Source organism: Phaethon aethereus (genome assembly GCF_964289735.1).
Source record: "Phaethon aethereus genome assembly, chromosome: 5".
NCBI lineage: Eukaryota > Metazoa > Chordata > Aves > Phaethontiformes > Phaethontidae > Phaethon > Phaethon aethereus.
The window spans coordinates 44,748,573-44,774,046 of NC_138579.1; the positions used below are offsets into that span (position 1 = coordinate 44,748,573).

The 25,474-nt window shown below is 41.8% G+C and overlaps 1 protein-coding gene across 1 annotated transcript in view; it reads right to left on the minus strand.

Moving 5' to 3' along the window:
* The window catches only part of AMBRA1 (autophagy and beclin 1 regulator 1), a gene marked incomplete at its 5' end in the record, with an annotated part of 130,041 nt that overhangs the window by 70,549 nt on the left and 34,018 nt on the right, over positions 1-25,474 (minus strand). The window contains 2 exons of the mRNA XM_082000451.1: positions 12,276-12,376; positions 12,914-12,994. Coding sequence (XP_081856577.1) covers positions 12,276-12,376; positions 12,914-12,994 — 182 coding nt within the window. The remainder of the gene's footprint in view (positions 1-12,275; positions 12,377-12,913; positions 12,995-25,474) is intronic.

Sequence of the window (25,474 nt, forward strand, 5' to 3'; positions counted from 1 at the left end):
AATATAATGATACCTAGAAATTCATTGCTTTAACAGTGCACACAAAAGCAATCAGCCTGCACTCTTCACTTTTAAGATCATCACCATCTCTCTCCAATGCCTTTCTCAATCTCAAAGCCAGCTGTAGTTTCCCCACCACCATTATTGGGACAGTCTGCATCAGCAATACAATACATAAGTTTTCTCAGATTCAGTGCTCGCTTCCATCATGCGGCACTGGAACAGACTACAGCTTGTGACAGGATGCGAATGGCTTGCGGGACTTCTCCTGCACCGGGACGATGAAGATATCACATCAAGACTCCTGTATATATACCAGGAACTGTGGGACCAGTACTACGCTCATAAACTTCCCCTTAAGCCCAGACAACAATTTTGCTAGTTTAAACACTCCATGTACTGGAAAAAACCCACCTGTTTCAGCAATTAGCTACCATAAGGTAAGTGCTGAACTTTATGCAGCAGGACTTCAAGAAATAACCCCACCCCCCCAACAACAATGCTCAAACATCTGCTATTTGTTTCCAGTCTAAATTGGTCTCACATCAGCTTCTGCATCTTTCTATGCCTTTTGCCTACTGAATTAAAGGGTGCTCTATCAGAAGTCTTTCCCCCACATAGATATATCTAGACCAATCAAGTAACAACGACTACCTACTACTTCTTTGATTAGCCAAGTACATTAAGCTTATGTCATTCTGTAGCTGAAGTTTTCCTTATCTGATTCTTCCTTCAGCTACTTTGAGCCCTTCTGAAGTGCAGACACAAGAGCTGCACATGGATTCGCACACCATCTGGAATGGTGTTAATAGGACCATGTAAAGAGATAACAGCAGTTTTATACTCCCTGCCTATATAAGGTCTTAGAGATATGTCATCATGACAGGAATTCATGTTCCCTTGGTTCATGAGCAATTCCCCGAAGACATTTTCAGAGTCACTACTTTGCCCAAAACAAATCTTTCACAACCTGCAAATGAGATAGACATTACTTGTCCCAAGGTATCTAATCTCACTCTGGGCTGTAATACTATTCACCTACCCACAACGTACCATTGCTTGAATCATCACTGGGAATGAAGCAACTGGAGAAAAGATCTGCCCTCTAAGTAAACAGATTGAGATTGCCACTGTCACACTCCATCTTCTACTATCTACAGACAGAAGTGGATTGACCCCAGGCCCCAAACACCTGGTTCTTTGAAAGGCCAACAGCAATAGACCGGTAACACTGAACTCTAGGCTCTTAAGAGTACTTAACAACGGGCTTGTTTGAAATACATCTTGCCTCTGGCCCAGAGTCAGTCCATAAAATTGCTTCCAAAATCCTCCCTATTGTTTCATTGTAATTCAAGGCTTTGAGTACCACTGTTCCCATTTGAACCCATTTGTCTTCCACAAGTGCATATGAAAACCTATGTACCAGGGCTGGTAAGAATAACCCTGCAATTGCACCATCATCTTTTCTGTGAAACATAATGGTAAAAGTGTAATTAGCACTTCAAGGCTCTGTATTGGGGACCCCTTAACCCTTTAACAAGACTTTCCCCATGTGGAAGACAAAGTCATACACATTTCTCTAACCAACTTCTCTCATGGGGCAGCATAACCAAGGACAACATACCACAAACATCTCCACAAGTCCTGAAATGCAGCCAGTCACAGACAGTGCCTGGTGCACTTGAGTAAATGCAGATCTTTCCAACTACTGCTAATCTCGGTGCAGTTACATTTCCAGATACTAGCCAAAAATCCCATGACACCTCAGATCTCATCAAGCATATCCTTTAAAACAAAGTGGCCTGCCCTCATTCTGACCAGAAAAGTTGCACTCATTCTAATCTCACTTGCAAGTAAAGTTGTAAATTATGCTCACAATGTACAGCTGCTAACCCACACCGACTCTTCCTATGGACACTTATGCTATGTAAGTGGGCGATTGAGCAGTTTTCAGCTTTTGGTTCAGCTTATGAAAAGGAACTGAAAATGAGTGACTCTTGGCACAAAATGGAAAGTTAGTAACAACGAAGTCTCCAGTAACATCTGCTCTCTCAGACAAACCTTGAAACAGCCAGAAGTCCTCTGCAGTAACAGATATCACAAGGTTTTACAATAGGCTTAGCAGGCAATGCCAATACACACAACCAGAAGCAGCTGTAGCTACTGCTGAAATAGTATTTAACACAGCTTCAGCTAAAACAAATTCCATTCTCACCTACACTGAACCCAAGCATCACATCACTGCTCCTGTGCACTCACATGATTCAGAGAATCACTGAAGATCAAGGGTGGAAGGGACCTCTAGAGATGCTCTAGTCCACCCCCCTGCTCAGAGCAGGGTGAATTACAGCAGGCTACCAGGGACCATCTCCAGTCAAACTTGGATATCTCCAAAGACAGAGACTCTGCAAACTCCCCGGGCAATCTCTTCCAGCATTTGCCCACTCTCACAATAAAGTTTTTTTCCAGCCAGTAGGTCCACAGCCTGTCCTGGTGTATGGGGTCATTCTTCCCCAGGTGCAGGACTTGGCATTTTTCTTCACTGAACTTCATGAGATTTCTTGGCCCATTTCTCAGCCTATGAAGGTCCCTCTGAATAGCAGCACCTACTCCTCTCAGTTTTGCTGAGGGTGCACTCTGACCCATCATCCAGGTGGTGAATGAAGACATTAAAAAGTATTGGCCCCAAGCACATCCCTGAACAAGCCCAAGTCTGCTTTCCTGAAGTTTTCCCTACAACGCTGTCCTGTAGATACTTCCTTATTTATCTCCAGGTGCTCGAAGTGGGCCCCTTTTACACATTTTGAGGCATGAAACCAAAAGAGCAAGGCATGATGAAAGATCCAGAAAACATCCAGTAGCAAGACATAAAGCTAATTCACAAATAAAACTTGATTACAGAACTTGTGCACTCACTTAGCTAACTTGTTAGCTTGTGAGGCACAAGAAACAATATTTTCAATGCATCCAGCAGCTGCAAAACAGTTGCAAAAAGCTCTGTTGCATCAAAGAAACCTGCTGCATTATCTTCCTACGTACAGGAAATCAATATGTTTTGTTTCTCATAATATCAAAACCCTACCTGCTGAGTCCTGTAGCCATGTTTTGAGTATGAAATATGGGAAAGACACAGCACCAAGTAGCAACAAAGAGTATACCTACAATGAGTTTCCTTGTATCACATCTAGCACAGCTTCTGATCAAGTATAAGAGCTTCTTGCCTACTCCATTAAATAGAGGTTGTTGACAGGTCTGCAGTCTGTCGTACCAATGTACACTACATGGCAAGAAGGGACATGAGTAAGAACGGGAAGCAATTAAACAGATGACAGCACTGTGCTACACTGGAAACACAAACGTTGAGGAACATAATGCGGGAGGAAAACACATGAGTCTTTACTGAGTATTGGAGACTGATGTGGTCTGAGGAAGGGCTCATACAGCAGGCATGCTCATTCACACTGTAAAACCAAGTTCCATACTCCTGGCTAGCAGAATTAAATTTGCAACAGTGCTGCACACCAAATGACAATGGCAGTACCAGCTTCAAAGTGCACAGGCAGAAACAAGAAAAAAAAAAAAAATCCCTGTCACACAAGGCTCATTTATCTTGAGCAGCGAGTTAAGCATGCACTGTCTGACTGGTCTCAAAATAGCCATTAATACTTGCAGTCCAGATTAAGTTTGAAAACAGAAAAAAAACACAGAACAAAAAGCTGCAGAAACAGAGAAAGGGTATTGGCCCCTCCTAAGAAAACCTGATTACCTGCTGCAGACAGTGGTAGGGTTTGCGTACTGGGAGGGGGGGAAGGTGGAGAGAAACTCCACCTTTTCAGTGAATAAATGTAGAAAGTAAAGAAAGCAGGTGAACAGCACTGATCAAATGCTTTCATTTCTTCCCTTCTGCTCAGGCTCCTCTTCTACGTATCATCCTTTCTGCACTCAGCTGTCAGGGCAGGATGCAACCTGCCTAATTTTAGGCATCTAAGGTACTCACAGCAGAAAGGTACTCTTCCAAAGCTCCCTATATAATCAGTGATAAATAGACTGGCAGCTCCACGGAAGATTCCGAGCACCTAAGGTCAGCTCACTACAGGCGACGAATCAGAGCAGAAACTTCTTTTTCTCTGCTAACAGGAAGCTTAGCCTCCCAAGTCAGATGCCCCCCAAAAAATCACAGTGTAAATACCCCCCATAGTGCAGATAGCTGTGGATTCTTATTTCCAGTTGACTCACAGCCCTCTCAATTAACACATTCCCAGATTTAGTAGAGGCTTGAGCTGCAAAAGCATAAAGGAAAGACAAGAACAAAAAGGACTGAGCAAGAGCAGGCTTTAAAGCACTAATAGCACTATTTTGACTCTTTAGTTCACCTTTATTGTGCAGTATTTAAGAGACTTTTGGACCATCTCCAGCTCTCAGGTGTGAAGAGGCAGCTCTTTCCATATAAAGACGTTAATACACAAAATATTATTACGAATTTATTTTAGAATTTAAACTGGTTTTGGAGTCTGTCAAGCCTTGAGAGTACTCTAGTCTCTGGAATCAAATAGGGGATAGCACCTTACAAGGTTCTGATGCAAGTTCATTCCCTCTGCCCTTCAATCTCTAGTGCTTTGCCCTCTTAATGTCACAACCAAAGAATTCAAACTGGATCTGTTCACAGCTGACAACAGAGAAGTGTTTGTGCCCACAGAGCACCTTTGCTGCTAAACGGAAGCAGCAAGTAAACAGAGGCATTGAACGAGCAGGGCATCATAAGCAGACAGCCAGATTAACGTTCTTCCATTCCAGCACACAAAGTACCCTGACACTTTCTAGCTGTCTATGTTTTTTGTATGCAACAACATACAGCAGGAGTGTACATCAAAACGAGGATGAGTAACCGCACAGATTCTCACTGCGGACTTTGATATTTTGGATGAGGGGTAAAGGCTAACTGGAAACAACACACACAACCTTTTCCATCACATAAATACATATGTTAATGGCTTTCTCTCAACACTAGCTACCATCCACTTTCAGGAGACATCTAGCTAGACAGGAGAACTAAACCCCCTTCAGTTCAGAGGAGCATTTATCTGCATCAAAACCAATGCCACCAGCTTGGGAACTTTTGTGGGGTCTTTGCACAGGACTAGTATTTCAGAAGAGATTGCCTGTGGGTCATTCAACTGCTAATGACATGGACTACCTATCTCCCTTCATTGTGCCAAGGTACAATGCTACAGGATGACACAGACTAAGGCTCGGCCTGAGAAAAGGGGCAGCTGGGCTGCCAATTAAAGCACAGAGCTGGAAAACACAAACTCACTGGTGTCTTGCAATACAGCAAAAACGACTGATGTACTGCTAAGACAGACTTGCCAGGGAGAATGTAGCATCTGTGGGTCAGCTATCTGACCCCTGTGTAGTCACAAGAACTTATGCATTACCAGATGGTTTCTAGGCTTGTTTGTGTTTTTAAGCATTAACAAACTGACTTCTGTCTTCTGGGAGAGGGATTTCATTTTACGAATGTTTGCTAAGAAGTTCACCTTCCAACCACAGTTATGTGGTATAACCCTGTAGCCACAGCTATAGAATCTATGAAGTAGAAGTCAACAATGGATCTAATACTAAGATAAAGTTAACTCACAGTGTATGACTTTATTCTGCCTTCATCCAATCCATCTATGACACCAGACTATCAGGAGATTTTATTTAGGAGATGCTCCACTGTGATCAAGCAGCAACATTAAAAAGTTTCATAATCAAAAGCTGCTGTGGGAAAGCAACAGTTGGAGAGGCAAAGGCAGATGAGCGCTGAGGTCCAGCAGCTAACTTTCATGAAAGCTCATGGGCTGCAAGTGCATTGTTAGAACACATGAAGCAAGTTTATAAGTGCACACTTCAATAAGAGGATGTCACACAATTAAAGTCTTCTCCACACTTCCAAAGTCCTGCTGTCTTCAGAAGCTTAAGTACCATGTTGAGGAAATCAACAACTTCAAGGATACCTCTCACCAGTTCCATGAAGGCACACCTTCCACTCCCTACTGTAATGAGTTTGTGCATTTGCAATTCAGCACTACAGCCTCTTTTCTTCTCTACATCTCTGCATTAAAGGCTGCATTTTCACAGAAATTATAAGCAGTTCTCAAGTCTGTGATGAAGGTGACAGATATCTATAGCTCTCAAGCTGCAGAAGAACCTGAGGCATGTTTTAAGTCTCTTATGTTTTTTAGTGTCCACCAATGTAAATCACAGAAAGACCACAGAGATGAGGTTACTCAAAGGTTCACATCTTCCCATATTAAGTAGTACCAAACAGACCTATAATAGAAACAGACTGCATAGAAAGCCACATGGCTATGTTCATTGATTGTCTATTGTGAAAAGCAGGATTATATCAGGATACTAACCCAAATTCATGCAGTTGTCTTAGATGAAACGGCAGAAGCAAGCTAACAGCAAAAAGCCAAAGATGGACAGCTGAAGATACAGACTCAAAACAACACTCAAGTCTCAGGCAACTGTACAGAAAGCCTTGCCAGAGATTGCATACCAACTAATAGTGAGAAAAAGAAGGGTACAGAAACAACTGGGATGTGTTTTCCCATCAACTTTTGTTGGCCTTCTGGAGCTCTCAAGTCATCTTAGTTCTACTCTGTAGAGTTGTGCATCACTGCAAGCACATTTGAAGGATGGAGCATCTCAGAACAGAACTCACAGCTCACTGACACTGTATGCAACAGAACAGGATTGGGGCAAGAAAACTTGAGCCGCGGGAGGCAATCCCACCTGCAATGCCAGAGGAACTGGAGAATCTGCCTGCAATATGGTTTCCAAGGCAACCAAAGCAGCCTCTTATGATCACTTTCATCATAAGAGCAGAAGTGAGAGGTTAATGGGCTAATTCTAGATGCAGCAGCAACCAATACTCTATCCAACTGTATGTATCACAGGCTCATCAACATCCATTTTCACTAGCTTTAGGTTAGAGCCATTCACTTGTCTTTGAACATTAGCCCTAAACACAGCTAAGAGTGATCAACAGATTGGGAACATGCACCAGGAGGCACCTTAGCTAGGGGGTCTGGTTCGAAAATTTGACTGGAGAGGTCATTACCCTAATTCTTATTAGGAGAACTATCACATGCTCAATAAATCTTCCTGTCACAGAAGGATGACAACATTTATCCGCCATCTTAGCTAATTTTCATCCTGATGAAACTTCAAATGCTCTAACAATAGTGTGTTGGCAGTTTCTGGCTGAAGTATGGAAATCCACTTGAAAACACATGACCTAGAATTCTCCAAGGGAGCCAAGCTTTGAAGAATGGGATAGCTTATGTGATTTTGGGAAAACAGCAGCTGAACATTACACTTTGAAGTCCTAGATCCCAATTAAAGGCAGGCTATTAACTGATTCTTAGCTTCACCTATAGCCTCAGCCCCATCCCAGTGTAACAAGGCCACAGAGCTTTATTTGGCAAACCTAGCAGAGATATCCAAAGCTGCATCATTATTACTCTTGTAGCACTCAGACTCTGAATAGGTGTGGGCTATGGAAAAATCTGTAATATCAAGCTCATTCTTTAAATACATGCAAGTGTTCAGGTCTAAAAATATTACCTTGAAATAGCAGTGAAATCACTCAAAAACTGTAAATGTAAAGTGCTGTATCACTCAGCCCTTAAGACATGTCCCCATGTCTGGATGTCCCCATGAGGTGGAAGGCTCAGAGCAACTGTATTGGATTGTATTCAAACAGATAAGTCTGGTGGTAAAGCCAGAATAGACAAACATGATCTGTATTGACGCAAGGAAAAATACTTTGTTTGTTGACATGCACATAACTGAATAGATGCCTATTAAAACAAAGTGAGGTGGGACAGAAGCATTTCACAAAGCTAGGTAACTATCATAAACCAGTGAACTTTCATCTGCAGGTCTCCTGCGAGTAACAGGAATGTCAACAAACTGGCATCTGTGTCAATTTTTAAAGCCTCCTGCAAAGTTCCTTAGCAAACACTGATTTTTTTTCCTCCAAGCTTCCATTGAACTGAAACTAAAGCCTTCTTTGTTCCACTATACCATTAGCATGACTCTGTCCATCCTAAAGTAGTCAATTACTATAAAGCCTAAAGGAAAAGTTCACATAGGTGAACAAGAGGTCATAAGCACTTCAGTGGCAATGAAGTGGATCTTTTCTTAAAATGTATGTTCTGATTTTTAAAGAGATACTAAAATGTACATCTGGCTACTACCAGATGCCAAAAAATATCCGTGACTTGGCCCTCAAATTACTTAGCAGTGTCCTGCTCGCAGTGTGATTTAGGACAAAGATAAAATTATTTTAAAAAAACCACAGCAACAAAACCAAACTAAAACCAACAAACCAACCAACCAAACAAGAAAAACCAAAACCAACAAAAACAGAACAGTGGGCAGAAATATTCAGCTTAAAGAAAAACAAAAAAAAGCAGTAGGAAGTGGTAAATACAATACTGAGCTGTGTGTTCCTTGGATCCAGAGCCAGGCATGTTAACACTGATGAACTTTGCAGCAGTACTAACTCTCACTATAAAAGGTGTGGCCTTGTCCCACAGAATAGCTCTTTGGTATCTCCTGGAAACACAGGGGGCAAAAAAACCCCAAATATGCCCCACCCCCTCCCAACCCCCCACCCACTCTGTTGGCATGCAAGTGGCAGAGAACCCAAGAGACCAGAAGACTGAAATGGCCCCCAAGATGCAGTATTCCACTTGTATTGCCACATGCAGTGGGCCAGTCCTATCAAGTGAGAAATCAAAACATATTTACCACTTTCATCATTACTTCAGCGACCACCCACTTCAACTAGCTTTCACTGTATGGATGTTTCCTTGGAGACCACAACCCCATCACTTATGGCAGTTCACCAAGGAGAGGAGAGTCCAGAGGGTAGCTTACAGCCCACACTACCAAGAGCCTTAGAAGAGCCACCAAATGAACTCTCAGGTTTTTTGATCAGTCTTGAAATAAAAGGGGAATGTGGAAGACTGAAAGATATGCTAGTATTCTACCAGTATTTTAAAAGGTTGAAATAGGATAAGACATGTCAGTCTTGTCAGCCTGACATTGATTCCAGACAAAATAATGAAAAAGCTGATATAAGACTCAGTTAATAAAGGATTAAAGGAGGACAGTGTAATTACTGCCAATCAACATAGACTTTGCAGGAAAATATAACCTGTCAAACTACCAACACTTCTTGGTGTGATTACAAGTTTGAATGCTAAAGGTAACAATGTTGATGCAATATATTTTCACGTGGTGTTTTATTTGGTGCCAGAAAGCACAGTGATGCAGCATATCATATCAGCTGACGGGTCTAAACTGCACCAGTAGATAAGGAGTCAGGTAGGAAGGGGCTACTGGGACTCACAGTTGTTCCAGTGCTACATGCAAGTTAGGCTGCTGGCATGGAGATATCTCTGTCTGACACGTTGACTAGTATCGCTTCATTCTCCCCCTGAACTCCCACCTACTCTACCCATCTGTTGCCACCTCTCCTATACTTTGCCTGGAAGTGCCTTGGCACAGGGATGGCCACCAGTCCCTGACTAGTACAAAGGACTCTCTAATCCTGACCTAAGCCCTGCCTGGCATGTCAGTCATTCTGCCAAACCTACTGTGTTGCTGTACTAGCTCATCTGCTTAGATAACCTGTAATTTTTAGTGGTTCATTATACCAGGCTGCTCTAAAAATTTATTCACAAGGCAGTCTTCCCTAGCATGGGGCTACTGTCTGTAACAGTTGCATAATAACAATAGTTAACAACAGAAAGCTACTCATACAAAGCAGAGCGCTGAAAGTAAATGTGGACAGAACCTGATAGCAAGAGCTTTGACATTAAGAAATTTAGTCAGCACACCAAAGTAAACCACACACCCGTAAGATCTCTGTCTGCTGCTTTGATTTCCTCCCCACATACAGCAGTAACTGGGACAGGAGCAGAGGTGTAATTGGGTGTATCTCCCCAAACAGCTCACTCTCATACTTGACCGCAGAAGCCTATTGTCAGTTTTTAGAACACTGTCAGGTTAGAAATACAGGGGTTTTCTGGGATCTGTTCTCAAATGCTGTAGAGGTTACATAAGAAATACATTTGGCATTTATGCATTTAAACATAATGAAAAAATTACAGTCTGGATACATGGTAGGATGAAGCAATTTAAGGCACTCAAGCTTAGATTAGCCTGTGTTAACAGGACAATAGAGGATTGATTTTCCCCTCAGCCAAGGCTGGCAACCTCACTCATAACTACCAGACCAGGGTTAAAGTACTTTTGAGCTTGAGTAGAGGTTTTTCACTACGATAGTGAAGAAAGAACTACCACAAGCTTTGGCACAGGCTAACTAAAAAGGAAAGCATACTATCAGCACTGCAACTTTGAATGTCTCTGAAATATAATATTGAAAATGACAATGCTGCTGACCAACATAATAAACACAAGAAATTCTCTGACTATTCCACAGTTGCAACCTCATGTTCTAGTTCTCATCTTTCATGCCTCCACCTAATATTTACAAACTTCAAGTCTCCTGGTTTCTGCAACACATTAACATGTTTTTGAGCACAAATGTAAAAAAACATTTTGATAGCTGAAAGCATAGGTACAGACTAAAATAAACAGAATATTAAAACAACGTATCACAAGCATCTGCTGCATTAGGAGAATTAATTTTGTATTTAAGTCAGTAAAAGCCTTTACTGTGGAGTCCCAGCTATTCCAGTGTGAGGTTCCATGAACCTGTAGGACTCAACAAACCTTGCCTTAAGTAAGCTCAGCACAACACCATACAGAAAAGAATGATCTTGTTTTTTGAAAGACCCATTATTACAATTTCTGCCTTCTTTTGTTAATGTTGGCATGTACAAAACAAACAGCAAGCACGTGTATTTTGGGGCTCAAATACCCTAAAATGTGCAAGGAGAAAAAGCCAGGCTGTTTCCCAGCCACTAAGAAACAGGCAAACTGCAAGGAGGGCTGAAAGAGGGTTGAAGGCAGGTGTCTTCAGCAAAGCAGGGCCACAGAAGAGTTCTGCAGTGTTGCCTGGCAGCAAGTAATTATCTGCGAGTGTGCTGTTTCCACGTGCCAACATCCAAAGCCCACACAGGCAGCAAGCATGGGAAAGTACGTGCGTCAGCTAAAGCTACAGACTAGCTCCACTCTTTCCTAAGGAAAAAAAGCAGAGGTGCTTTAGAGGTTAGCCTATGGCTCAGCTCTTACTACTACTGCAACAGCAAAGTCTACGAACCATGAACTCAAACCAAAGTGTTCAGGGAGACAAAAGTCTGAGAGATGGCAGAAATTTGTTATCAAAGAAACGACCACAGCCATACTAAATCAGCCATGCAAAACCGACACAGTTCCACTCCAAAATGGTTGGGAAAACTCCAACAAAGACTCTTAAAAAGAGGTTTGACAAATCCTGTCCAAAATGGTTTAGGCATAGTTAATCATGCTTTAGGATAAGGGTCACACAACCTCCTGAGAAACCTTTCAGCACTCCTCTCACTGGTGGTCCCATGACTACCTACAGGAAGGAAGAGAAGCACATCCCAACCTACCTGTCCATACATCATCCCTTGTTCTCCCCCAAGCTCCAAGATGATTCCCCTGCACTGGGGTTAATTACAGAGCAACTCAGACACAGCCAAAAAAGATCGACCCTCAGGACATGTGTCATCTATAACCATCTCATTCATGAACTGTCAGAGTGCCATACTGCTCTTCCCCCCACCTCCGCCTGCCTTTTAAGACTCCCAAATGCCTGTGTGCTGTATGTGGTGGCAGCTGAGTTTTTTAATATGCACTTATTAAGGTCCTAATTGAATCCTGCATTGCCTTGTGTGCGTCTTGCCAGCCGGAACACGAACAAGGCACCCTATAATTCAATTAGAAGGACCTGCAGCAAGCTGATCATTAGTCTGTCAGGCTGCTAAAAAAAAGACAGCTAGGAATAGGGGAGGAAGTTAAACAAAGGAAGAATTGTTAACAGCACCCCTCTCGAAGTCATGCAGAGACTCCCATAGACATACTTGAAGTGTGGAATCTGCAATGCCCAAGCACTTGAATGACAGATCACCACATCACTCCAACAGTCCTTTCTCTTGTTTCAGGCAACTTAAATAGAACCTCAAAAGTTGGAATTCGATTTTTCCTCAATCCTCCTCTCCTCAAATTCACAAGAAAACCACCACTAATCTACATGACTACTGCAAACAAGGAAATCTCATTACCTGCCAAAACCCTGTTGACAGAGGAATGGGTGGCCAAGCCAGGCTGTCCCCGTTCGTGGAAAATCCCAGCATAAGGCAAGTACTCGGGCAGCAAGAAGCGTCTGCAAAACAAAGAGAGTAAGCTTACATGGAGAAAGATATCCAAATACACTACAGCCCTGGACAGCAACTGCAATTACTTTGAGGAAACACGACTATATTCCAGCAGACTATAGTAGAGGGAAGGCTGGACTCCTTTGCTTAGCCAACCGCTTCACTGCTTCAAACAAAAAGCAAGTTACAGACTAGATCCTCCTCTGATCAATGTGGCTGTGAAGATCAGCATTAAGCAAATCCTCTACCTCCCACAATAGCTTCCTAATCTCAAACCAGCACATTGTGCTGAGAATCTCTGATCAGTTGCTTTTCTCCTCCTATTCTGCCTTCACGCTGTAGCCCCAACCTGCAGGTAAGAAGCACTAAGACCATGCTGTCATTCAAATGTCACAGGATGAGCTGATCATACCAACATGCCATATCAGGAGTCCCAGAAATCACAAACCAAGAATACAGCAGCCCTGTACAAGAAAAGGAATCCATCCAAAAGCACCAGAGCGCTCTACTGCAACTGGTACCTCCAGGATTTCCCCATCCATTACCTTGGGACAAAGCGCCCCAGTGATGGTGCAGACATGCGGGCATTCCGTGGAGCTCGGTGCCTGGATCGGTCTCCATTGTCCCTTCAGTAAAAGAAAAAAGAAATTGTACATTAAAAATATGGTGTAATTAAGTCACTCCAAGAAAAGAAAAACCCGACAATGTCACCTAGTCATCCTGAGTATGCCACTGAGTTTTAATGGTTCTCTTGCATAAGTCACATGCTTCTAATGTTCCGAATTCATACAACTTGCTGTATTGAAGACTCCTGACAGTTTTACATATGGGTAGCCATTTATATATGGGTAGTCCACTTTCTTCACTGCTTGACAGTATCTCAAAAGTATCAACAAAACCACAGAGAGTCAATGAATCAATATCAGCACCTGAGCAAATGAACGAGTAACTTTAGAATTTGGACTGGGAGAGCAAAAGCAAACACATCACAGTCCTGATGAGACCTTTCTGTTAGTCAGAGACATCTGTTAAGTTTAATTTTTTTCATTCCAGAAGTGCAGGCAAAGCAGCCTAACCTGCAGGCTATTCTTTTGCACTCCTTCCCTCAAGGTCCATTTTAAGCACCATCACAGCTTAAGATAATTTCACCTTTTACAAGCTTTTCCAGTGAAGTCAGAAATGTTAGGTGGTATCAGACAAAAAAAAGGTCCCTCCTCAAAAAACCTCTCATTCTGTTTCACAATAAATGTCTGGGCCTTGGGGAATGACAGGAAAGGGTCTAGCATCTATTGTCCTGCAGCAGACACAGGAAAGTTTCTTCCCAAAGGAGGGCAGTACAACACTAAACAGGTTACCCAGAGAGGCCATGGAGCTACCATCCTTGGAAGTGTCAACACAGGAACTAGACAAAGCCACGGTTGACCCAGTCTGATTTTGGCAATACCAACTCTACAACAAGCAGGAGGCCAAACTGGAGGACCTCCAGAGTCCTCAGGAAACAAATTCCTGATATTGCATTCATAGGTCACAAGATGACCTGTAATTATAGAGCACTAAAACTGCAAGGAAAATAACGAGACGCCATCAGTGACTCTGGAGTTCTGAAACGGTCCTCCACAGTGCTTTATTCTTTGTTCAGAAATTTACTCTCTGCATGAACTTGCACAAGTAGCAAGTGTGTTCTCCCTGAATTCCAGATCCCCATCTGTAACTGTAGCCCTACTTGTCTCCTTCCCAGGCAGTTGTGGGGAGAATATTACTTGCAGAGCCTTGGAATCACTAGGAAACGAAATATTCCTTATGCAATACACTAGCAGCACATTCCTAACCCACTCCAGCAAGCTGTGCATTTTATAATTTTTTTTGTTTTGCTTTTTTAAAGTCAGTGAGCAAGAAACGTGGGCTGAGAAGAAAGTCCATTACGTGGTTGTTTCCCACACACTTGAGGAACCAGGAACACAAGAGCAGAGGTTGTTCTGCAAAGCTCGTTAACATTTCAAGCTATTTCACCAAAACCAAATCTAAATCCAAGCTCAAAGCTTCCATTTCTCCTCCCACTGCAGACACAGCATTTGCAGTTCACAGCCAAAGCTGCACCTCACCCTGAGGTTTCTGTGTAACCAGCGGGGTTCCTGAAATCAGAAATGTAAAAGCTGCTGCTGTTCTTTTATCAGAGGCCTCCAGCCAATTAAGATGTGGATCAATAACAGAAGGAATCCTGCAAACTCAAGTGCTGACTTATCAACTTTTTCTGCTAAAGAGAAAAGGCCAAAAGGAAAAAGAAGTGTCATGTTCCAGATCATGCCACACACAGAGCTAGTGAAAGTCAGACAAGAAATACACTTTTTAAAAGTCCACGTAACAGTTTTTGAAACAACGCTGATATGCAGCCCTGGAAGAAAAGCCGCAAAACAGTTTTCAAGTTTGCATTTGCTTTGGATGTTTACTAGAATTAGAACATGCTTTTGAAAGGGACAAATATCAGCAAGAAAAACAGCAGCAGGACTATAACCTGCAGAACTCTCCAGTTGAGAAGAATCTCTGCAGGAGGTTTCAAAATGAATGAGAATTAGCTCCAGCAAACAAAAGAAAATAAAGGTGCAAAGTCTCATACAGTCCAAATCAGGAGACCTAAAGCAACCTACCGTTCAAGTTTTTTAAAATGCCACTAGCCAATGCTCTTTGCATCCACAAAAACATTTTAGGACACAAATTTTCTAATCAACTAGACTTTCTGATGCAAGAACTCCATCCTGTACTGTCCCATGCACTATGCATATGGCCCTCTCCCAGTACAAAAATCCTAAAATGGAAAGAATACAGACTATACTTTTCTTCAGTTTTCACCATGACAGACACAGCCTCTACTGATTCAAGAGACAGCAACCTATTTTTAACATCCCCCTTAAAAAAAGTATTAAAAACCCACCATACCCTAACTGCCACTGCCCATAACTCAAGCAGCAGAATTGGGAATGAGAAATGGTGACTATCCTTTGAGAATGCTAGAATTCCTATTTACTGTAATGGAAGTTTAAGATACTCTCCCCTGTGCTAAACAGGAATATTACTAAACATTACTCTGAATCACTAATTTACAGTGTCATTTATATCTACACTCCCATACTTAACTCCATGCAAGGGTGTTTTTAAGCTGAAAAGCTAGAACAGCTGATATTACTCTGGTGCCAGCTGAAGATTATTTCTGCACCTTCTAAAAACAAAAATTAAAAAAACCCCTACAGATCAGTGAAGATGGGTGGCACTTTGTGTTATTTCTGTACCACATACAGCCTGCTGACAGAGGGAGAACAGATGTTAGCTTGACTGCAGTGCCAGCGTGAAGCGCTCCAGCAAGAAATGAAAAGTTTCCAAAGTTCTCTAAAGTACTGGTGAAGATCTAACGCTCTACTTTCTATTTAGTGTCATCTACCTACAGACTCATTAGCTAATGATTTGCAGTGAATAGTTTAATTAACATAACCTGCAAAAGCAGAATCCTCAGAGTCTGTGTGTCCACATAAAAAAGCCTCTTCTGTAAAGCAACTCAATGACATTGCAAAAGTAAATTAAACAAATACGTGCCACAGCAAGTGCTGTAAACAGGGCTAAAAAGGTGTCCTGCAATGCCCTTCATTTTAAGTGCACCAGCAAATATGAACAGCACAGGGAATCTTCTGCAGTGAAAAAAACAATAATAAAGCAATCCATTGAGCAAGATGCAGGGAAAGAATCAGAAGTAATCAGCATGTAAAGTGACAAGGGAGACTTAATACTATAATTATTAACAGACTAATTTGTCTCAGGAGGTAAACTGCAAGAACCAACAAATGGTCAAAACAACTTTAAGGGTCTGGCTCAAAATTCAGGTTATTCATAATTTGTTCAGATACCAGTGTGGGACAAATCAAACCAGTGATACAGAGAATAAGAATTGGCAGGGGGAAAATAGCATTAACACTAACACAGAATGGAGCAAGAAAAGAAAGCAATTCCCAAACGTTCAGGAGATTTATGGATTTTTAATAGGGCTTAAGAAGGATGACCCTCCTAGAAGATGTGCTAAGGCACATGGAGGACAGGGAGGTGATTTCAGACAGCCAGCATGGCTTCACCAAAAGCAAGTCCTGCCTGACCAACCTTGTGGCCTTCTATGATGGAGTGACCACATCATTGGACAAGGGAAGAGCTACCGATGTCGTCTATCTGGACTTCTGTAAGGCCTCTGACATGGTCCCTCACAACATCTTTCTCTCTGAAATGGAGAGAGATGGATTTGATGGGTAGACTGTTCGGTGGATGAGGAACTGGTCAGATGGTTGCATCCAGAGAGTAGTGGTTGTGAGTTGTAATTACTAGTGGTTGTAATCAATCCAGTGAGTAATGGCTCAATGTCCAGATGTAGATCAGTGACAAGTGGTGTCCCTCACGGGTCCGTATTGGGAAAGTACTCTTTAATATCTTCATGAATGACATAGACAGTGGGATCGAGTCCACCCATGGCAAGTTTGTAGATGACACCAAACTGAGTGGTGTGGTTCACATGCCTGAGGGACAGGAGGCCATCCAGAGAGACCTGGACAGGCTCGAGAAGTGGGCCCGTGTGAATGTCATAAGGTTCAACAAGGCCAAGTGCAGGGTCCTGCACCTGGGTCAAAGCAACTCCAGGTATCAATACAGGCTGGGGGATGAAGGGATTGAGAGCAGCCCTGCCAAGAAGGACTCAGGGGTACGGGTGGATGAAAAGCTGCACCTCAGCCAGCAATGTGCGCTCGCAGCCCAGAAGGCCAACCCTATCCTGGGCTGCATCAAAAGCAGCGTGGCCAGCAGGTTGAGGGAGGTGATTCTGCCCCTCTACTCTGCTCTGGTAAGACCCCACCTGGAGTCCTGCATCCAGCTCTGGAGCCCTCAGCACAGGAAAGACATGGACCTGTTGGAGCGGGTCCAGAGAAGGCCACAAAAACGATCAGTGGGATGGAGCACCTCTCCTGTGCAGACAGGCTGAGAGAGTTGGGGTTGTTCAGCCTGGAGAAGAAAAGGCTCCAGGGAGACCTTATTGCAGCCTTCCAGTGCTTAAAGGGGACTTATAAGACAGATGGGGACAGACTTCTTAGCAGTCCCTGTTGTGGTAGGGCAAGGGGTAATAGTTTTAAACTAAAAGAGGGAAGGTTTAGCCTTGATATAAGGAAGAAATTTTTCCCAGTGAGGGTGGTGAACCACTGACACAGGTTGCCCAGAGAGGTGGTAGATACCCCATCCCTGGAAACATTCCAGGTCAGGTTGGACAGGGCTCTGAGCAATCTGATGTAGCTGAAGATGTCCCTGCTCACTGCAGGGGGGTTGGACTAGATGACCTTAAGAGGTCCCTTCCAACCCAAAGACTCTGTGATAAGGATGAAAATTTATCCTAAACTGGGTAACACAGTCAAATCTCCTTGGATTTTTCTGCTATTGTTTTGTTTGCTTGTTGAGAGAAAAGTTGACCAATGTAAGTAGAAAGGAGCAGCAATGCCTGCTCTGAAAACAGAGATGGAGATACAGAACTTTGCATCCTTAAGTTTGGAGAAGGCATTCTTTTTCATCTGGTAACTCGGCTACTGCATTAATACCTGAGTGGATACAGAAGACAGTAGAGACTGTCAGAAAGGAAAAAAAGCTATGTTCTGCTTTTCTATCTTGGCAAGAATTATCTTTAATATTTAGAGATTGTTGTATCAGGAAGTGAAATTAAACACACAGCATGGGATTTCTAATGCAATCTGTTTGTCTAACTGTTCCCATTGTAGTCAATATTAAAACTCCCACTGACTACACTGCCAATAGAATTAGGTCAACAATAACCATTTTGAAAAGCCATTTAATTATCAGAGGCAGCACCAGTAAGCCATGCAAGTTTATAAGAATCAAATTATATCAGACCAAGCCAATTGTTCCATATTTTCAGCATTTTATCATGTTTCATGTGATCCAATTTAAAATGCTAAATCAATTTCTATTGCAGAGGTTAGACACATACGTACAATACAAATGGTAAATAATTATTTAAGTGGCATCTACTAATATCCATAAGGGTTGGCATTGGATTCAATTGCACCATCTTGATGTAATAGAAAAAAAACAGTAACATTTTCTCGGCACTTCAAACATTAAGTATCTCCACTTACTTGCTATCAATTTTTTAAGACTGCAGGAGATTACTTCAGAGGGGACAGCACAGAGCAGGAGTAGCACAAAGATCACATCAGGAGCTCAGAGCAGGTTACCAGAAAATGCAAACTTATTTGGCTTTTGAGGCTGGTCTTTAGTCTGCCTCTAAAGAGCGTACCTGGAGGTTATCATATTAAACTGGCCATACTAAAGAAACAGGTCCCGAAATCTTGCCATTCACTTCACAGGATTCACTGCCGATTTAGATGGAAACAGATGACACATATCCTGGGAAGGGTATACTCACAAGAGCTGCATAGAACTACAAGATAAAGTGTGTACTATGTTTCACAAAGGTTACAGAAGTAGGAAAAAAAGGCGGTGAGGGGAACATTAAGTTTTCTGGTGTTTCTAAGAACGTGTTGATCACTTTCCAGCCCCATCCTGATGAGTAAGGGACATACAGTGCTGGGAACACTGTGATAGAAAGTTAACTACTAGTTTTACAACTGAGAGAAGCAGCAAATACCAGAAGATGTTAAAACTTTAGTTTGTCCTCTGTCTGATCCTACAAGATCCTGGGCATCTCCTACTAATGAAGTTAGGGAAAATTGGGAGCATTTCTAGGAAATAAGCCTCTCAGAGAGGTAAATGTGAAATAAATAAAACCTTGACATTCTGAGTATTTTGCTGAGATACAAGTATCCTAGAAGGCAAAAGGAAAAGCCACACTGCAAGTTGGTTTTAGCTCTGCAGAGAGATATAGTAGCTGGAATAACATCTCCTGGATCAGTAGGACTAGTCTCTTAATCAAAAAATACAGGTTCCATCCATTATATTCTACTTTACTCAGAGTCCTTAAGTCTTGCAGAAGTTGTAAACTCAACCCAGGAAAAGGTTGAGTTTACAACCACCTATTTATGGCTCCGAGGACAAATGTATCTCACCTAAAAACAGGATAATGTTTAAGAGAAAAAATTCAGGACAAGTTGACTTATCTCTGAGCAGAGACTTTTTTCCACAAGTATATACAAATAAGAAAGTCGAGAGCACTGGTGCTACTGGAAAGGGTATAAGTATTTACATCCACAGCCATTAAAATGATGAAAACACTAATTTAAAAGAATATACATACTCTGGTAAAAATGAAAGATACAAATTTATCTACCATCTTTGAAGGATATGACCATTACTGAAGTAGAAGTACTTAAGGCAGAACAGAAAGACACAAGAATAAACAAGAAAATTTAAGCAAGAAGAAGCATCTGCTACACAAAAAGCCTTTCATGGCACTAAATGTATTAGGATCGTGGAGTAAACTCAAGTAAAACACTGGAAGCCAAACAAAATTGAAGAATATTAGAGAAACTGCAAAGGGCAATTCTGCCCAGATGGAGAGGCAGGAACTAGAAGAATAGATTTTTAACATAGCTACGTAATACAGTAATTGATAATGAAGTTAGGCAAGACACCCAAGATATGGTGCCTTTCCATCTTCCTATGTTCATTTAAAGGTTAAAATACCAGACTTTCACTACCAGCTTTTTCAAGGGAACACCAGGGAAAACTTAATCTATTTATCTGTTCAGTTATAACTTATAAGTTATAAAACTTATATTTATCTATAAAACTTCCTATAAAACAGCAGACTGCTCAGTTACTAATGGCTCTCCTGACCAGAGGGAAACAAACCCCCCAGCCTTGATTACCTCGGAGAGGGCTTTTCAGGGGAAAATGTATTTACAAGATTAAAAATGGCACTTAAGAAGATCAAGTGTTTCAGAGAAGCATCACATAGGACAGGATTTAGCACCTAGTCAAGAGAAACAGCAGCACTTGCCCATTAAATGCCAAGGATTAATTGCTTCAGAGAAAGACTGATTTGGAACCAGAATGAAGCACTCTTACCTAGGTGCAGTATCCAGTTGTCTCTATTTTAATCACCTCACTCTGTGGTGGGCTCACAAATTGATGACACCTTTTAGAATACGACTGATATACTCCATAGCTACAATAAGTCATTAGAAAACAGAAAACACCAGAGATCAGTCGAAAGTAGAGAATCACTACTCCCCAGTCTAGATCTGGTAAATTAATATTAAGGAAACCACTGTATTAAGTGTTTTATAAAAAACAGGGCATCCAGCACTACAACCACCCTTCCTCTGAGACCCCTTAACTACCCATTTTCAAACATTCATCCAATCATGAGCATAACTAGGGAAAACATCACTATGGTTAATTGTAATCACTTGGAAACTTCACAACTGGTGCTCACTGAATACAATTTGTAGTGCAAACATACAAACAGCTGCCCCATCAGGCTTCAACACTGGAATAAAGTGTCAAAAGTAAGCACCAACTTTTTTTTTTTTTAATATATTGCTCTATTATGCTACTGCTCTTCCAAGGGAAACAGAAATGAAAACATAACTGCACAAAAACTCGCACCTGCTAGACATACAGGCTTGAAGAATACTAACCACTGCCTGTTCTGCGTGGTCAGCAAACTAATAACAGCTTGCTTTCTAATCGCTCTCATTAACACCAGACATCACCTACCACGTGATCTAGTTTGACTTAAGAGTTTCACAGGCAGAAAATAAAAGCAAAGGAAAACAATTAACACAGCTCATAAGTAGCAGGAACACTCAGATGGATGAAGGGTACCATCTTGGCATCAAAACTATTTCTACAAGCCCAGTCAACCAACGGTATGGAAAGTGAGGTGAGCTTCTCTGGCAACTGTAGTCTTTCAATAGGCACTCATTCCTTCACCACCCTGCTATGAAGACACTGGCCTTGCTGGAATGTGACTTAATGGTAAAACAACATTATGCTGGAGAGGTTAGCAATATCCTGCAGTACCGCTGCAAGGAAATAGTCATTGCCTGTCACTGTATACAGGCAGTATTATTAGACATTAAGACCAAGATAAGGGGAATATAAAAGACTGTCACAAAAGATAAAGATAAAAAGAACACGGAAAATGAAGCTGCAGGCTACTATGAGTAGATCACAAGCCAAGCTAAGACTCTCACTAATCCTTGAAAAATGAAGTTCAAAGAGTAGATTCAGTATCATTCCCATTCATCCAGGACTTGTTAGCATTCTTAGCCTGCAACTGTGTTTAAGATGATGAATATAATTAACATAAATTTCTATGTATCTGGAAGCAACATTCCCAGTGCTATCTGCTCCAGAAACCTGTAACAAGAAAAACACACCACAGAAAGTGACCACCAAGTTCCACTAAGTTCAGGTCTGCCCTGGAAGCCAGTTTTGAGAGGTCCTCTTCATGAAAAACAGTGAGGCAGAGCCATATGAGCCAAGAAAAAGAGGCAGAGGAAACAGCATCAAAACCACAGATAAAAGGGCTCTGGGAAGAAAACAACAAAGGCAGGTATGTACAACAAATAGCAATCCTGCTTTTAATATCTTTATCTGAACTCAAATAACAGATTACTAACAAGAATATTATTTGATACAGGTAGCAAACTGTCCCAATTTAAGACTTCCAGAAAGAAATAGCTGCTTTTTCTGCAGTACACAGGTGTCATGGATCCTAAAAATCTATTTCCTTTTGCACCCAAGTGACCTGAAGAGCCTGTAGATTTTCACATCTCCTACCACATCTTTTGTTAACCTCAAATGTAAACATCAGGTTGATAAGGAGAAAAATAAAAAAACAAAACAAAACAAAAAAACCCCAGCCTAATTGCTTTCAGAAGCCTTGCGGTTCAGATATTCTACCCTTCTGCTGCTACACTAAAAGGCTACCATTGATCAAGTTGTATCTCTCTTACTCACCTCCACTATGCCCTATCAGAACTTAGCACTTGGCATCCCATCCATCCTAAGGTGTCAGCTCAAGCTATAGTGACCCTACAGAGTAAACCTCTTTCCTTACATCTGGGATTCCCTGTGCTTCTCTCTCCACAATGACAGAAGTTGTCTTGCTGTTCTGGAGCTATAGATTGAAAGCTCCATACTTTTATTTAAAGTCTCACAAAAAACTTCAGCCATTCCCAATCTCTCCCTTCTCCTGCCAAGAAAACCTAGAAAACCTGGCTCCTATTTGAAGGAGTTTCTTTTGCAGAAGTGGAAGGTTGTCACAGGAAGCAAAAAAACACTCTGAAACACACAAATGCACAGTGAACAGCTGGGAAGGAGAGCAGTAAAGACCAAGACTGGCTGTACAAGGAGTCTGAGTTCTAGCCTTGTGCTCTTCGTAGTTGATGTGCTAAGGGAAAACAGCAGGTGCAGTGTGAATTGACTGCATTTCTGCAGATTAGTGCTCCCATTGCTGTGTCTCTAGCAAACAATGATACAGATTCAGACTGAAAAGGTAGAGACTGGATTTAAACACAAGCATGGAATTCCTTCACAAGGGTATGGAACAAGTTATTTCAGTAAGTAGTAATCTCCAACCTCTCTCCCCGCTCATTCAAACTTTCCAAAACCTCTGCCTCAGCCATTAAGCAAGCCACATGCTTGTTCTCATCATGACACACAACTCCCCCCCACCCCAAAACCCACTTCCACCATTCCACTTGAGAAGTAATAGCGAGAGCAGAATCCCAAACCAAACCTACTACCCAAGTTACTCAGCACATTACTCAGTAACCACACTGCCACAGCCATTGTCTCCCCTTCTCTCTCTCATAATAACATCAGTTCAATCAACTGCTTCTAAGCAGTTCCTAATTAATACTTTCAGGTACCAATGCACGAGTCAAGGTTCTTAAAGAAGCTAACAAGAAAAGATACTTTAAATGAATACATTCCAAAAGAAGGGCGATTGCATGAATGTCTAGTCAGCCATGCACTTTTCTCCTTAATACATAAAAAAGTTAAACCAAAATGCCAGCTTGAAGTGGAGCACCAACTATGACACAAAACAGACTCCCAAACCAAACACTTCACCTATGGAAGAGGCCAAAAAGAATCCACTATACTGTCCTGGTTTCGGCTGGGATGGAGTTGTTGGTTTTTTTCCTCCCGATAGCTGGTATAGTGCTGTGTTTTGGAGTTGGTATGAAAATGATGTTGATAACGCACTGATGTTTTTAGTTGTGGCTAAGTAGTTGTAGTGCTTATACTAAATCAAGGACTTTTCAGGTTCCCATGCTCTGCCAGCGGGGAGGTGCACAAGAAGCTGGGAGGGGGCACAGCCAGGACAGCTGACCCAGACTGGCCAAAGAGATATTCCCTACCACATAATGTCACGCCCAGTACATAAACTGGAGTTAGCTGGGGGGTGGGAATCACTGCTTGAGGATGGGTTATCAAATACCGGGTGGTGAACAATTGCTATATTGAGCATCACTTGTTCTTGTACATTCCTTTGTTGGTATTATTATTATTGTTATCATTGTTGTTTCCTTCTCTCTTGCTGTCTTATTAAACTGTTTTTATCTCAACCCACAAGTTTTTACTGATTCTCTCCCCATCCCACTGGGGAAGGGGGTGAGTGAGCAAGCAGCTGCATGCTGCTTAGTTGCTGACTGGCGATAAACCACGACATACACTATTCTCCAAAATAAATGAAAATCATATTCAAGAAACTGGAAGTGAGACTGACAGCTTTAATGCAGTGGCAGTCAGCTGGCAGGTTGCAATCTTAGAACTTTTTAAGGCAAGAGGCTATTGGAGGAACTGAGATTTGGCAGTGCTTGCCACAACAGTGTCAAAGGAATCAAGAATGGCAGAAGACAGGCATGGCAGACACTCACATATCTTATGCACTTATGAAGAGACCCCTGCAAGATGCCCATCTGAGAAACCACAGGTCTTGGCCCAGAACATGCCTTAAACAAAAGGATTTTAAGTTAACAAATAAAGCCAAATAATGTCACCCTGAATCTTGTAATCTTTCCTTAAGTGATTCATCATCCCTGCAAAGCAAGAGACTGCTTCCACAAAATCAGAATGCCCATTACGGCCTCAGTAAAACAGTGCCTACAGTGCTCATATTCTCTGTCTGGGTGCTCAGTGGTGTCTCAAAAGAAATTAAAAAGATAAAAGCACCAAAACAAGATTTCAGTCCTGTGAGGTAAAGCCCTTGTTGTAGAGACACAATAAAGACCTTCCTAGTCTGTGACAATAGCACAACTGAATAGATCCACCCCAGCATTGATCCTCCTGGAAGGAAGGAAAAAGGAGAGGATAGAAAGGGGGAAAGCTGCAGACTTTAAAAGAGTGTTATCTCCAAGCTCCTTCATGTCTATATTCTACCAGGCAGCACACTCTCAAAAGTAGACAGAGGAGTCAGCCACAGTCATACCTTTAGCCTTGGCTTGAAAGCCTTTATAGAACTGTAGTGAAGGATTTGAGCAAGGCTTTCAGACAGTGAGGTGGTACACTGTCCTACATATCTGCTTTTCAGTCTGACAGATAAAACGAACCTGTATTTGTTCCCACTCTTACTGCAGAAAAAAAGGGACATAAATGGCCAGAATTCATCTGCAGAAACACGTTCACATTCTGATTATGGTGACAGATTTAGAATTACACATGAAAAAAATGAGCTTGCGCTATCTGAGAAGTCCTAGAAGCATCACTCACAGTCTCCAGCATCAGAGCTGTTCTAAACTAAAGGAAGTCTCTAGAAGAGACCCAGTCAAACTTGTTGAAGAAGTCAAAAGAAAAGATAGTTCAGGTCTAAAAATCTAAATTTACTATGTGATCCAAACATAAGACACTCAAAAAAGACCTTGAAATTAGAAAGTTCAACATCTATGACTTGTCTATAAAGAACCTATTTTTACCAGTTATGCTGGAAGCCTAAAGTGACATCATTCTCCATTCAGAGATTCTTATCCCAGAATACAAGAAGCCTTTTTATTTTAGCTTAGGATTCTGCTAAAGCTAACCTTAAAACCCACTCATATCAACTTATCAGTTAATAACCTAATATTACAATCTGTATATATATTACAAACTGTATTATATGCTTT